Genomic DNA, 16,068 nt, shown 5'->3' with positions numbered 1-16,068 from the left:
TGTGTCCTAGCACCTAACTCAGGAATTATCACACGGTAAAACCTTGGGAAGGTTTCTGATTGAATGAGAAGAATCTAAGTGTAAGCATTTCAGAGAACAAGGACCATGGGTGTCTTTGCCTCCTCAAGATTGATTTCTATGATTTTGAGCAGCCTGCCTGCATTTTCTCTCCCAATGAAAACCTAAATCTGAAGAACCATTACTATCAAGCAATGAGTAAGCTTAAAAAAGCAACATTAAGTACTGAGAAAAGAACAAATATTTCTTTGTTCTTTGTTGTTTCCCAATATCAAAATGTATTTTGGTATTGTCTGGTAATGTCTAAAAAGAGTTTACAATTGTAAAATCTGATTTTCTTAATCTCTTTGTCCCTTATATAAGAAAGTTGCACAAGACAGTCTGTTAAATGCCAAATCAACCGAGATTAAAAATGACTCAGGGGGGGCATCTGGGGGGTGCAGTTGGTTAAGCAGCTGACTTTGGCTCAGGTCATCATCTCACAGCTCATAAGTTCGAGCATCACATCAAGCTCTGTGCTGACAGCTCATAGCCTGGAGCCTGCTTAAGATTCTGTGTCTTCCCCTCTCTCTCTCTGCCCCTCCCCCACCTCTCTCTCTCTCTCTCTCTCTCTCTAATAAAAAAATAAAATTTAAAAAATGTTAAAAATGACTCAGCTATAAAACAACTTTTAGTTCTGCAAAGGGATACTTGTCTACTTGAATGTGTTCTGTATCTCTAAACACCATGGTAACCAGTGGATTTTGTGAAATTGCTTCCATTGAATTAATCTATACTACATTTACTTATCTATCTTGTTTTCCTTTTGCTCTAGGCTTTTCATCTATTTATTTTATCCTAATATCCTTTCACATTAAGGGAGGAAATGTGTAATAAATTACAGAAAATGGCATGTTTATAATTGAAATACTGGTTAAGTCTCATTTAAATGGGAGGGCAGGAAGCGGTTCAAGAAGACAGCATAGGAAGATCCCGAACTCACCTTCTTCCACAGATACCACACATGTACAGCTACACATGGAAGAGTTCTCTCAGAAAAGGACCTCAGAACCAGCTGAAGAGCTACTCCACAAGAAAGGACAAAAAGACCACACAGAGACATACTCTTGCCAAAACCCCCAACACAGTGACCCACAATTGGGAAAAAACTCAAAACACAAAATACAAATAAAAACATATATACATAAATCAGGACAAACCTACACACACACACACACACACACACACACACACACACACACACACACACACAGCTACTTCCTGAGGAGCAAGGGATTTGTGTTTGATGCTAGGTACCAAAACCCTCAGCGTCTAAAGCAGAGTGAGGAACCCCCAATATCTGGCTTTGAAAGCCACAGGAATTACATTAAGGAGAACCACAGGGCTATCAAGAACAAAGATTTCCCGATTAAAGGGCTCACATGTAGGACCCAGGTCACAAAACAGGAGTTTGAAAAAAGTCTAGACCACAGGTGAAAGAACTTTACTTGTTAAACTTAAAGTATCTACCAGAGGGGCAGAAGTCTGCTGGTATTCTCTTTAGGGACAGAATACTAGTGGATACCATTTTTATAAACTACTACATTGCTAATGCCAGTATTGGCAGGTGCCATTTTTGTACCTCACTCTAACCAAGTAACAGCTGTGGGAGAGCAACACCCCCTCCCCACTGGCCAGCACATCTAGGCACGGCAGATGAGCAGACTCATGCCTTCTACCCCTGGACCCTGCCATAGTTGAACAGGCATGTGTTGTACACACAGGGGATGTCCCTTGCACACCAGACTTGGGTGGGGTGGGAGGGTTGGGGTTCTGGACTCCATAGAACTGAAAGTATTGGACAGACAGCTCAAAAGACAACCAACAACAAGGGTAAGGTTAAATGTTAAGGTTCATCTCCTATACAGAGTCATTCACAAGCAGAGGGAGATATAACTGTTTTACATAATACATAAAAACAAATATAGAGAATGAAGCAAAATGAGGAAACAGAGGAACATGTTCTAGATGAAAGAACAAGATAAAATCCAAGACAAAAACCTTAATGAAACAGAGGTAAGTAATTTATCTGAGAAAAAGTTCATAAAATGCTAAAGTCAGAAGAAAAATAGATCAACAGACTGAGAACTTCAACAAAGAGACAGAAAAATATAAGCAAATACCAAACACACTTCACAGAGCTAAAGAATACAGTAACTGCTCTGAAAAATTCACTAGATGGGATCAAAAGGAGGTTAGACAATACGGAAAAATGGATCTGTGATCTCGAAGTCAAGGTAGTGGAAATCACCCAAACACAAACAGAACTTCAAAAAGATAAACAAAAAGTTTAAATGAGAATAGATTCAAGGATCTGTGGGAAAATATCAAACATGCTACATTCATATTATATGAGTCAAAAGAAAGAAAGAAAGAAAGAAAGAAAGAAAGAAAGAAAGAAAGAAAGAAAGAAAGAAAGAGGCAGAAACTTATTTGAAGAAACAACGGCTAAAAACTTCCCTAACCTAGAGAAGGAAAAAGACATCCAGGTCCAGGAAGCACAGAAAGTCCCAAACTACAGGACACAGAAAGACACACTAAAACACATTGTAATTATCAAATGTCAAAAGTTAAAGAGAGAATTTTAAAAGCAGCAAGAGAAAAATAACTAGGGAAACTGCAGATGACTACCAGATGACTTTCAACAGAAACTCTGCAAGACAGAAGGAAGTGGCATGATATACTCAAAGTGTTGGGAAAAAACTAAAACAACTTCCAACCAAGAATACTCTACCCAGCAAGGTTACTCCGAACTGAAGGAGACAAAGTTCGAGACAAGCAAAGGCTAATAAGGTAATTCATCACCACAAAACTGGCAATACAAAAGAATTGATAAACAGACTTCTTTAAGCTCTGAACAAAAGGCCATAACTAGAAGTAAGAAAATATATGAAAGAAAAAAGATCACGCTGATAAAGCAAATATAGAGTAAGGTAGTAGATTAACCACTTATGAGGCTAGTATGAAAACAAAGTAGTAAAATCAACTGTAACTGCAATAATTAGATAAGGGAAACACAAAATAAAAAGCTGTAAAATACAATATCAAAAACATACAACACTGGGGATGGGTAGTAAAAATACAGTGCATTTGGAATGCCATCTAACTTAAATCACTATCAAAATAAATTGCTACACATACACACACACATACACACACACTCTTATATATGAGTATCATGGTAACCATTAAACAAAATCTTAAAATACACACAAAAAAATGAGAATATCTAAACATAAAACTAAAAGAAAGTCATCAAACCACAAAGAAAGACAGCAAGCAGGAACAGAGAACTATAAAAACAACCAGAGAAAAAAACTAAACAAAATGGCAATAAGTACATATCTATCAATAATTACCTTAAATGTAAATACTAAATCCTTCAATAAAAAGACATAGGGTGGCTAAATGGATAAAAAGAACAAGACCCAGGGGCGCCTAGGTGGCTGTCAGTTAAGCATCTGACTTCAGCTCTGGTTATGATTTCACAGTTTGTGAATTCAGGCCCCGCATCAAGCTCTGTGGTGACAGCTCAGAGCCTAAGCCTACTTTGAATTCTGTGTCTCCCTCTCTCTCTGCCCCTCTCCCACGTGCGCTCTGTGTCTCTCTCAAAAATAAACATTAAGAAAACAAGAGGAAGATGGCAGCACAGGAGGATGCTGGGCTCACCGCGTCCTGCTGATCACTTAGATTCCACCCACACTTGCCTAAATAACCCAGAAAACCGCCAGAAGACAAGCAGAATGGATTCTCTGGAGGCAAGCGCAGACGAAAGGCCCACGAAAGAGTGTAGGAAGGGCGGAGAGGCAGTGCGCGCTACACGGCCTGGGGACTGGCGTGAGGGAGCCGGGGCGGAGGGGCAGCCTGCCAGACAAGCAGAGCCACCCCCCCCCCACCCCGAGTCTGGCTTGCTAAAGCAGAGGGGCTGGACGGAGTGTGTTCTGACAGCAAGCTGGACTTAACATCTGGAAGGTTATAAGGTAACAGCTCTGCTCAGAGAGCAAGAGGGCTGGAGGACAAGGGGAGGGAGAGTTGTTGAGCACCGGACGACAGAGCTCAGCTTGGCAGGGTACAAAGGCTCTCGCCACCGCCATCTCCCTCGCCCATCCCCCAGCTAAAATCCCAAAGGGAACAAGTTCCTGTCAGGGAACTTGCTTGCACCGTGCAAACACCCAAACCTGTGCTTCTGCGGATCCATCCCTCCAGCAGCAGGTCTGACTCCCTCCCGGTGCCGCAGGGCCCCTCCCAAAGCGGATCTCCGAAGGAAAAGCAAGCTGAGCCTGCCCCTCCCGCCCTTGTGCACCTTGCCGATCCACCCCAGCTAATACGCCAGATACCCAGCACCACAAGCCTGGCAGTGTGCAAGTAGCCCAGATGAGCCACACCACCCCACAGTGAATTCCGCCCGTAGGAGAGGGGAAGAGAAGGTACACACCAGTCTGACTGTGGCCCCAGTGGTGGGCTGGGAGCAGACATCAGGTCTGACTGCAGCCCCCCCACCAACGTCAGTTATTCAAAACAGCACAGGGGAAGTGCCCTGCAGTTCCACAACACTCCAGGGACTATCCAAAATGACGAAACGGAAGAATTCCCCTCAAAAGAAACTCTAGGAAATAGCGACACCTAACGAACTGATCAAAAACGATTTAAACAATATAAAAGAAAGTGAATTTAGAATAATAGTCATAAAATTAATCACTGGGTTTGAAAACAGTATACAGGACAACAGAGAATCTATTGCTACAGAGATCAAGGGAATAAGGAACAGCCAGGAGGAACTAAAAATGCTATTAATGAGCTGCAAAATAAAATGGAGGTGACCACAGCTCGGATTGAAGAAGGCAGAGGAGAGAATAGGTGAACTAGAAGATAAAATTATGGAAAAAGAAGAAGCTGAGGAAAAGATTTAAAAATCCAGGAGTATGAGGGGAAAATTAGAGAAATAAGTGATGCGCTAAAGAGAAATAATCTACACATAATTGGTATTCCAGAGGAGGAAGAGAAAGGGAAACGTGCTGAAAGTGTACTTGAAGAAATAATAGCTGAGAACTTCCTGATCTGGGGAAGGAAAAAGGCATTGAAATCCAAGAGGCACAGCGAACTCCCTTCAAACGTAACTTGAATCGATCTTCTGCACGACATATCATAGTGAAACTGGCAAAATACAAGGATAAAGAGAAAATTCTGAAAGCAGCTAGGGATAAACGTGCTCGAACATATAAGGGAGACCGATAAGACTCGTGAAAGATCTCTCTACTGAAACTTGGCAAGCCAGAAAGGAATGGCAGGAAATCTTCAATGTGATCAACAGAAAAAAATATGCAGCTGAGAATCCTTTATCCAGCAAATCTGTCATTTAGAATAGAAGGAGAGATAAAGGGCTTCCCAAACAAACAAAAACTGAAGGAATTCATCACCACTAAACCAGCCCTACGAGAGATCCTAAGGGGGATCCTGTGAGACAAACTACCAGAGACATCGCTACAAGCATGAAACCTACAGTTATCACAATGACTCTAAACCCATATCTTTCTATAATAACACTGAATGTAAATGGACTAAATGCGCCAACAAAAAGACATAGGGTATCAGAATGGATAAAAAAACAAGACCCATCTATTTGCTGTCTACAAGAGACTCATTTTAGACCTGAGGACACCTTCAGATTGAAAGTGAGGGGATGGAGAACTATCTGTCATGCTACTGGAAGTCAAAAGAAAGCTGGAGTAGCCATACTTATATCAGACAAATGAGACTTTAAATTAAAGGCTGTAATAAGAGATGAAGAAGGGCATTATATAATAATTACAGGCTCTATCCATCAGGAAGACCTAACAATTATAAATGTCTATGCGCCGAATACGGGAGCTCCCAAATATATAATATAAAACAATTACTCACAAACATAGCAACCTTATTGATAAGAATGTGGCAATTGCAGGGGACTTTAATACTCCACTTACAACAATGGATAGATCATCTAGACACATGGTAAATAAAAAAACAAGGGCCCTGAATGCTACACTGGATCAGATGGACTTGACAGATATATTTAGAACTCTGCATCCCAAAGCAACAGAATATACTTTCTTCTTGAGTGCACATGGAACATTCTCCAAGATAGATCACATGCAGGGTCACAAAACAGCCCTTCATAAGTATACAAAAATTGAGATCCTACCATGCATACTTTCAGACCACAATGCTATGAAACTTGAAATCAACCACAGGAAAAAGTCTGGAAAACCTCCAAAAGCATGGAGGTTAAAGAACACCCTACTAAAGAATGAATGGGTCAACCAGGCAATTAGAGAAGAAATTAAAAAATATATGGAAACAAACGAAAATGAAAATGAAACAAACGAAAATGAAAATACAACAATCGAAATGCTTTGGGATGCAGCGAAGGCAGTACTAAGAGGAAAATACATTGCAATCCAGGCCTATCTCCAGAAACAAGAAAAATCCCAAATACAAAATCTAACAGCACACCTAAAGGAAATAGAAGCAGAACAGCAAAGACACCCTAAACCCAGCAGAAGAAGAGAAATAATAAAGATCAGAGCAGAAATAAACATAATAGAATCTAAAAAAACTGTAGAGCAGATCAATGAAACCAAGAGTTGGTTTTTTGAAAAAAATAAACAAAATTGATAAACCTCTAGCCAGGCTTCTCAAAAAGAAAAGGGAGAGGACCCAAATAGAAAAAATCATGAATGAAAATGGAATTATTACAACCAATCCCTCAGAAATACAAGCAATTATCAGGGAATACTATGAAAAATTATATGTCAACAAACTGGGCAACCTGGAAGAAATGGACAAATTCCTAAACACCCACACACTTGCAAAACTCAATCAGAAGGAAATAGAAAGCTTGAATAGACCCATAACCAGCAAAGAAATTGAATCAGTTATGAAAAATCTCCCAACAAATAAGAGTCCAGGACCAGATGGCTTCCCTGGGTAATTCTACCAAACATTTAAAGCAGAGATAATACCTATCCTTCTCAAGCTATTCCAAAAAATAGAAAGGGAAGGATAACTTCCAGACTCATTCTATGAAGCCAGTATTACTTTGATTCCTAAACTAGAGACCCAGTAAAAAAAGAGAACTACAGGCCAATATCCCTGAGGAATATGGATGCAAAAATTCTCAATAAGATACTAGCAAATCAAATTCAACAGCTTATAAAAAGAATTATTCACCATGATCAAGTGGGATTCATTCCTAGGATGCAGGGCTGGTTCAACATTCGCAAATCAATCAACGTGATACATCACATTAATAAAAGAAAAGATAAGAATCATATGATCCTGTCAATCGATGCAGAAAAAGCATTTGACAAAATTCAGCATTCTTAATAAAAACCCTCGAGAAAGTTGGGATAGAAGGAACATACTTAAAGATCATAAAAGCCATTTATGAAAAGCCCACAGCTAACATCATCCTCAATGGGGAAAAACTGAGAGCTTTCTCCCTGAGATCAGGAACACGACAGGGATGTCCACTCATACCACTGTTGTTTAACATAGTGTTGGAAGTTCTAGCGTCAGCAATCAGACAACAAAAGGAAATCAAAGGCATCAAAATTGGCAAAGATGAAGTTAAGCTTTCACTTTTTGCAGATGACATGATATTACACATGGAAAATCTGACAGATTCCACCCAAAGTCTGCTAGAACTGATAAATTCAGCAAAGTTGCAGGATACAAAGTCAATGTACAGAAATCAGTTGCATTCTTATACACTAATAATGAAGCAACAGAAAGACAAATAAAGAAACTGATCCCATTCACAACTGCACCAGAATCATCAAATACCTAGGAATAAATCTAAGCAAAGATGTAAAAGATCTGTATGCTGAAAACTATAGAAAGCTTATGAAGGAAATTGAAGAAGACATAAAGAAATGGAAAAACATTATGTGCTCATGGGTTGGAAAAATAAATATTGTCGAAATGTCAATACTACCCAAAGGTATCTACACATTCAATGAAATCCCAATCAAAATTGCAGCAGCATTCTTCTCGAAGCTAGAACAAGCAATCCTAAAATTTGTACGGAACCACAAAAAAGCCCGAAGAGCCAAAGTAATTTTGAAGAAGACCAAAGCAGGAGGCATCACAATCCCAGACTTTAGCCTCTACTACAAAGCTGTAATCATCAAGACAGCATGGTATTGGCACAAAACAGACACACAGACCAGTGGAATAGAATAGAAACCCCAGAACTAGACCCACAAACGTATGGCCAACTCATCTTTGACAAAGCAGGAAAGAACATCCAATGGAGAAAAGACAGTCTCTTTAACAAATGGTGCTGGGAGAACTGGACAGCAACATGCAGAAGGTTGAAACTAGACCACTTTCTCACACCATTCACAAAAATAAACTCAAAATGGATAAAGGACCTGAATGTGAGACAGGAAACCATCAAAACCCTAGAGGAGAAAGCAGGAAAAGACCTCTCTGACCTCAGCCACAGCAATTTCTTACTTGACACATCCCCAAAGGCAATGGAATTGAAAGCAAAAATGAACTATTGGTACCTCATGAAGACAAAAAGCTTTTGCACAGCAAAGGACACAGGCAACAAAACTAAAAGGCAACCAACGGAATGGGAAAAGATATTTGCAAATGACATATCAGACAAAGGGCTAGTATCCAAAACCTATAAAGAGCTTACCAAACTCCACACCCGAAAAACAAATAATCCAGTGAAGAAACGGGCAGAAAACATGAATAGACCCTTCTCTAAAGAAGACATCTGGATGGCCAACAGGCACATGAGAAGATGCTCAACGTCACTCCTCATCAGGGAAATACAAATCAACACCACACTCAGATATCACCACACGCCAGTCAGAGTGGCCAAAATGAACAAATCAGTAGACTATACATGCTGGAGAGTATGTGGAGAAACGGGAACCCTCTTGCACTGTTGGCGGGAATGCAAACTGGTGCAGCCGCTCAGGAAAACAGTGTGGAGGTTCCTCAAAAAATTAAAAATAGACCTACCCTATGACCCGGCAGTAGCACTGCGAGGAATTTACCCAAGGGATACAGGAGTACTGATGCATAGGGGCACTTGTACCCCAATGTTTATAGCAGCACTCTCAACAATAGCCACATTACGGAAAGAGCCTAAATGTCCATCAACTGATGAATGGATAAAGAAATTGTGGCTTATATACACAATGGAGTACTACATGGCAATGAGAAAGAATGAAATATGGCCCTTTGTAGCAACGTGGATGGAACTGGAGAGTGTGATGCTAAGTGAAATAAGCCATGCAGAGAAAGACAGATACCATATGTTTTCACTCCTATGTGGATCCTGAGAAACTTAACAGAAATCCATGGGGGAGGGGAAGGAAAAAAAAAAAAAAAGAGGTTAGAGTGGGAAAGAGCCAAAGCATAAGAGACTGAGAACAAACTGAGGGTTGATGGGCGGTGAGAGGGAGGGGAGGGAGGGTGGGTGATGGGTATTGAAGAGGGCATCTTTTGGGATGAGCACTGGGTGTTGTATGGAAACAAATTTGACAATAAATTTCATATATTAAAAAAAAAAAGAAAAGAAACTGAGGGTTGTTGGGGGGGTGGGCTAAATGGGTGAGGGCATTAAGGAGGGCATTTTTTGGGATGAGCACTGGCTGTTATATCTAAGTGATGAATCACTAAGTTCTATTCCTGCAATCATTATTACACTATATGTTAACTAACTTGGATGTAAATTCTAGAAAATAAAAATTAAGATAAAATAAAAGAAAGAATACAAAAAAAAATTTAAAAAAAAACATTAAAAAAAATTTTTTTTAAATCCTATTAAGCATCTTATCCAACCACAACAGTATGAAAGCAGAAATCACCTTCAAGAAACAACTGGAAAAAAACAAAACACATAGAGACCACACAACAGGCTACTAAACAACCAATGGATTAACAATAACAAAAGAAGCAGCCAAAACCAAAATACCTGGAAACAAATAAAAATGAAAACACAACACTCTAGTCCATATTACCCAAAGCAACCTACAGATTCACTGCAATCCCTATCAAAATTTCAATGGCATTTTTCACAGAATTAAAATGAACAATCCTAAAATTCTTTTGGAAGCACACAAGAACCCAAATAGCCAAAGCAATATTAAGAAAGAAGAACAAAGCTAGAGGCATGATGCTCCCTGATTTCCAACTATACTACAAAGCTATTGTGATCAGAACATTATGGTACTGGCACAAAACAGACACACAGATCAAGAAAACAAAACAGAGAGGTCAAAAATACATACATATTTACATGATCAATTAATTTATGAGAAAGGAGGCAAGAATATACAACAGGGAAAGGACAGTCTCTTTAACAAATGGCATGGGAAAACTGGATAGCTACATGCAAATGAATGAAACTGGACTGCATCTTAAGGCATATGCAAAATAACTTAAAATGGATTAAAGATTTGAACATAAGACCTAACGCCATAAAAATCCAAGGAGAAAACATAGGTGATAACCACCTCGCCATTGGTCTTAGTGATATTTTTTGGATTTGACTCCAAGGCAAGAACAACAAAAGCAAAAATAAACAAATGAGAGTACAGCAAATGAACAAGTTTTTGCAAGTGAAGGAAATTGTCAACAAAATGAAAACGTACTGTGCTAAATAGGAGAGAATACTTGAAATTCATATTTTACAAAAACAGCTAATATCCATTATATATATAGAACTCACCCAACTCCAAGGCAAAAAAATTAAAAATGGGCAGAAGATCTGAGTAGACATTTTTTCTATAGCCAAAAAGCACATGAAAACATGCTCAACATCACTAATTATCAGGGAAATGCAAATTAAAACCACAATAAGATCATTTCACACCTTTCAGACTGACTAACCCCACCCCACACACATACACACACAAACACAAACACACAAAATACCAAGTATTGGTGAGGATGTGGAGAAAAGGAAACCTTCATTCACTGTTGGTAGGAATTAGTGCTACCACTATGGAAAACAGTACAGAGGTTTCTCAAGAAATTAAAAAAAGAACGACTGTACAATTCAGCAATTCCACTTCTGTGTATTTATCCAAAGAAAACAAAAAAACTAACTGGAAAAGATATATGTACCCCTATGTTCATTGCAGCTTAATTTACAATAGCCAAGATATGGAAGCAACTTAAGTGTCCATCTATAGCTGAAGGGATAAATATGTGGTATGGGTATACAATGGAATACTACTCAGCCATTAAATAGAAGAAAAACTTGCCATTTGTGACAACATGGATGGAGCTTCCAGGTACTATGCTAAGTGAAATGAGTCAGACAAATACCCTATGATTTCACTTACATGTAGAATCTAAAACACAAAACAGATGAACAAACAAAACAAAGCAAAACCTGACTCACACATAAAGACCGATGGTTGCAAGAAGAGAGTGAGTTTTGGGGGTGGATAAAATGGGTGAAGGGCATCTAGAAGAACAGACTTCCAATTATAAAATAAATAAGTCATGGGAATATAAGTCATGGGGAATACAGACGATATTATTTATTAACTTTGGTGACATGGTAACTAGACTTATCATGGTGATCATTTCAGAATGTATATAAATGTCAAATCACTACATTGAACTCCTGAAACTAACATCAATTATACTTCAATAACAACAAAAAATGAAATACTGCTTCAAAGCTGGTATATACACAATTAAGTCCCATTTGTGAAAAGTTACATCCCACAGGAAGGTAAAGGTACACTAATATCAGGAAGCTATAATCCACACAGTTTACCTTATCTTTTTTCTTTCTACTCGTAAAATAAGTGAAAAAAGATTTAACTTTTGAGATCATTTAAAATTGTATTCTTTAAAAGAAATAAAGGCAAAGTCCATTTTGAAAAAGAACTGTGTTTAAACGCGAGTGCCTTAAAGAAATTTCAATGCTTCTCTAGAGTTTAAAAATAAACAAAGAGAAGGAGGAAAAAAGAGAAAGCAGTCAGAACCCTGTGAATATAACACCACCTCAAAATTCAAGGTGAAGTTCACAGCTTGTTATATAACACTAACTGTCAAGCCTCTTACTCCAGCAGAGTTCTTGGTAAATCAGTTTCAGCTTCCAGACATTCCATAAAGCCTGTGCTCTACCAACGAGATGAAATCTGGAGTCACCACAATTAGGACAGTGGTACAATACTCAATCAACAAACTTAAGTAAATAATTGAATCACACACTTATCACTGACATTCCATCTGTTTTTTACACCATGCTACATGCTTGCAATTCCCTGGCAACAGTGAACTACAGATGTGAACTACATCTCAAGTCACTGGTCTAAGGCCATCTGCCAGCTTTCCCCTTTCTTGTCCCAGTGTAAAGGAAGTTAAAAAATAAATAAATATAATCATAACAATAAAAGAAAGAATGAGAAGCCAAGTAGTTCATAAATAGATTTCACCAGGTAATTACTGGATGGGATTTAGGAGAGTGTGTAAGTAAACTTCAAGCACTTAACAGTTAACAGCTCCAGGGCAAGGATGCAATGCCCGTCACTTGTTGTTACAGAGGACCATCACCCTTAGTTGCAGTATCAATTCACAATTTAATAAACATATTAAAATAAAAATTTAATAAACCCAAGGATAGTTTTTTTCACAGAAAAAAAAGGCAGAAGAAAAGAAACTCACACAACATTTGAAGTTTTTAAAGATACACATTCTATAAATTAATGAAGTCATTAGCCGTACAAAATTTGACATCTGAGTGTGCAGAGATTGAAAAAAGAAGGAGCCACAAGTCGCATGGTAGGAAATAAATCTATAGCTTATTTAACTTTCACAAATTTCAAACATAATCATAAAAATCTTTCAAGATTAAAGAACTAAATAAACATAAATATGAATTTAACATGAATCATTCCCTAAGTTACCCAGATAATTTTTATTGGATAAATTTTTCCAGAAAACTGCTTTAAGCTCTCCCTTAATTTTGGAAATTCAGCTGGAGTTCTGACTCTAAAGTGTTTCACCAATGTACAGCAAAGTACAATGTTTGCAGGGATGTGTGATGACCAATAAAATTATTAGAATAATTTAAATGCTTGATTTCTTCATCAGCCTGAGTGCTTTCCATGATTATGATGTATACGTATGAAGTAGCGAGTGCCCCCAAATGAAAATGTTCCTATTAAGCATATGCTAAATCAACACCACTCTATATCTGAGCATAAATGAAGATAAAACACTCAACATTATGATTCAATTAAAAACCTCCAAGATACGTTACCTGCCGCCTCGAGCACTGAAAGGCACTACATGGATTCCCAGAGGCCCTCCATCGTTGGGGACTTGTACGAGCTTTACCATATCACTGTGAGACAATGATGAATGAGGGAGCATGAACATGTACTGTAAACAAACCAAAACCAAAACAAAACAAAACAAAAAAACTGCTACAACACAGGCACACAACAACAAAAGAGAACAAAACGAAAATCCCACCAAGCACACACACATACATGTACACATTCTGGAATAGAAGCATGGTGATGAAAGCGACATTAAACACTACATACCTGAACACTAGCCTGATGGCATGCAGAGAGAGCAATCAGCAGAAATAACTACATTAAAATGACACAGAACCATTTCTCTCGGACCACACACTGTTCTATGTGTAATACAAGTACACATTTTGTAAGTCAGAACTCTAGATTTCCACGAAAAATTTTCCGTCACAGTATTTATTTCAAGGACAATATAGATTAAATGAGTAAAGGTGTTTTGGCTGCAGAGCACATTAAAATTTACAAAGTGCTCCTGCATATGTCACATTATTGCTCCTTCCAATAACTCAATGAGGTAAAAGCTTTTGCTTCTGTAGGTGACAGTCCACATGTGATCCAGCCATCTTTACATCCCACTGTTCCACCATAATTCAGTCACCATTTCCTACTTCTCTAAGTGTAACTGCAACGCAGGGTATGAAACTCCTTTCTCAAAGCCAACAGGTACCTGCTAAAAATCAAATAATTTTGGGGCGCCTGGGTGGCTCAGTCAGTTGGGCGACCAACTTCAGCTCAGGTCATGATCTCACGGTTTGTGAGTTTGAGCCCCGCATCAGGTTGTGTGCTGACAGCTCAGAGCCTGGAGCCTGCTTCGGATTCTGTGTCCCCTTCTCTCTCTGCCCTTCCCCAACTTGTGCTCTGTCTCTCTATGTCTCTCAAAAAATAAATAAATGTAAAAAAAATTTTTTTCTAATAAAAATCAAATAATTTTCATGTGTTTGTAATTGAGCTTTAAAGTCATGAAGAGATATAGAAGTAACATGAAGTTACTTCTATTACATAACTAAAGTACTTTACTATTAATATAATAAGCCAGAGTTTAATGAAAACTGGTTTAACTTAAAGAATGTAAATTTTCTAAACCTTTTATGAGATTTCACTTCCTTTATAGATTTTTCCGTGTGTGTGTGTGTGTGTGTGTGTGTGCGCGCGCGCGCGGGTATGTGTAGTGCACAGAAATCTAAGTAGGTCTTATCTGACAATTTCTGAAACTAGTATTTCAGTTAAATATCTAGTTGAAGCAATGTGGACAACTATAAAGGAAATGCTAATTCTTCAATTATATTACGTAAATAAAAAATAAAGTTATGCTACATACTATTAATGTCCTGACTATATAATATAAAGACTAAAGAAAATTAAAGATAGTGATATCAAACAAATCAAAACAAAATTGAGAATACACGCATATATTTAATCACATACACTAATTAGGAAAAAATTAGAATCCTGCCATACTGCCAAAATATTTACTAATGTAATACTATTCAAGTGAATTTTTAATTTTTTTATATTTTCATAGAATTTCACATCTTAGATACTTAATATCATTTGAACATCTATTTAATGATTAGCTTGTCAATTGAGAATATAACTTATAAATTTATTTTATTCCACATTCTTTCTTAAAAGAACTAGGACATGGCAAGTCTTCTCAAATGTAACGGAGACTGCTGGTTGCTATCTGTCTAAACATAACCTGGTTCTCGAAACTATTACTCTCACTGACAGCAGTTTTTTGAGAGCCTTCCCTTGAAACACCAAGAGAAGACAGAGTTAAGAGTTTAAATGTTGATATCTAGGCCCTTTCAACTTTTACCCAAAGTCAAAAAAAAATTTCAGAATGACTGCCCTCCCTGGTCTAAACTACCAAGGGAAGAAGTCCTAAGAACACCTTCCATTTAAACATGCCAATATTTAAGACAATTGTAAAGCTGAAATAATATAGTAAAGTTTTTCTTCTTCCTTTTATACCTAAAACCATGTTCAAGGTCCCTAACCTATGATTCGAATTTTTCAACAAACAGAGATTTCAACAAATCTCTCAAGAGACATTCGATTTTTCCAAATCAAAAAAATATATACTAACATGACTAATGCTTACATGATCCAACTGGTTTTTCAAGTAAAGTAGATCTACACATTTTGTTTTTAATTTAGCAAAGTTGAGGAACGAACAAATGACCAAAACAATGACATACAAAGCAATTTGAAAACAGTTACAGTGCTGTTAAGATGACATTGTCAATCAAATACTATTTTATATTATAATTTAATAGTATTTGCCAAGGCATGAAACTCAGGACAGAACATGTGAATTTCCATGCTATACTTCTTACATTAGATAATTAACTCAATAGATAAAAGATGCTCTTTGGAAAACAAACCAATGCAACGCATGGTTTTAACTAAGCACAAACATTCCACATGCCATATACTTTTGGAATACTTGCTGCTATCAGTGATGCTACATGTATATTACAAATTCAGTTAAAAATATCAGTAACTTACTCCAGAGAAAAGCTGGGTATATTCTCCAAACCGGTATCAGCATGTCCAACAGGTTCAACACGACTGTTGTCTTCTTCTGTCCCATCCTCATCCTAGAGACACACAGCACAAATAGAAGCACACTCTGTGTTACATTTACTTCCATAATGTG

At 37.8% G+C, this 16,068-nt stretch overlaps 1 protein-coding gene across 18 annotated transcripts in view; it reads right to left on the bottom strand.

Moving 5' to 3' along the window:
* The window catches only part of PARD3 (par-3 family cell polarity regulator), a 680,086-nt gene that overhangs the window by 282,642 nt on the left and 381,376 nt on the right, over positions 1–16,068 (bottom strand). For 17 of the 18 annotated variants that reach the window (XM_086714599.1, XM_086714604.1, XM_086714589.1 and 14 more), the window contains 2 exons: positions 15,918–16,009; positions 13,346–13,429 (listed from right to left, as the gene is read on the bottom strand). In XM_086714599.1, coding sequence (XP_086570725.1) covers positions 13,346–13,429; positions 15,918–16,009 — 176 coding nt within the window. The remainder of the gene's footprint in view (positions 1–13,345; positions 13,430–15,917; positions 16,010–16,068) is intronic. The other variant, XM_086714597.1, reaches the window with a different exon arrangement.

Source organism: Puma concolor, chromosome B4 (genome assembly GCF_028749965.1).
Source record: "Puma concolor isolate L17-30 chromosome B4, mPumCon1.1.hap2, whole genome shotgun sequence".
NCBI classification, from domain to species: Eukaryota; Metazoa; Chordata; class Mammalia; order Carnivora; family Felidae; genus Puma; species Puma concolor.
The sequence above is the reverse complement of the archived record's forward strand: the minus strand, read 5'-3'. Positions and strand labels throughout refer to the sequence as shown.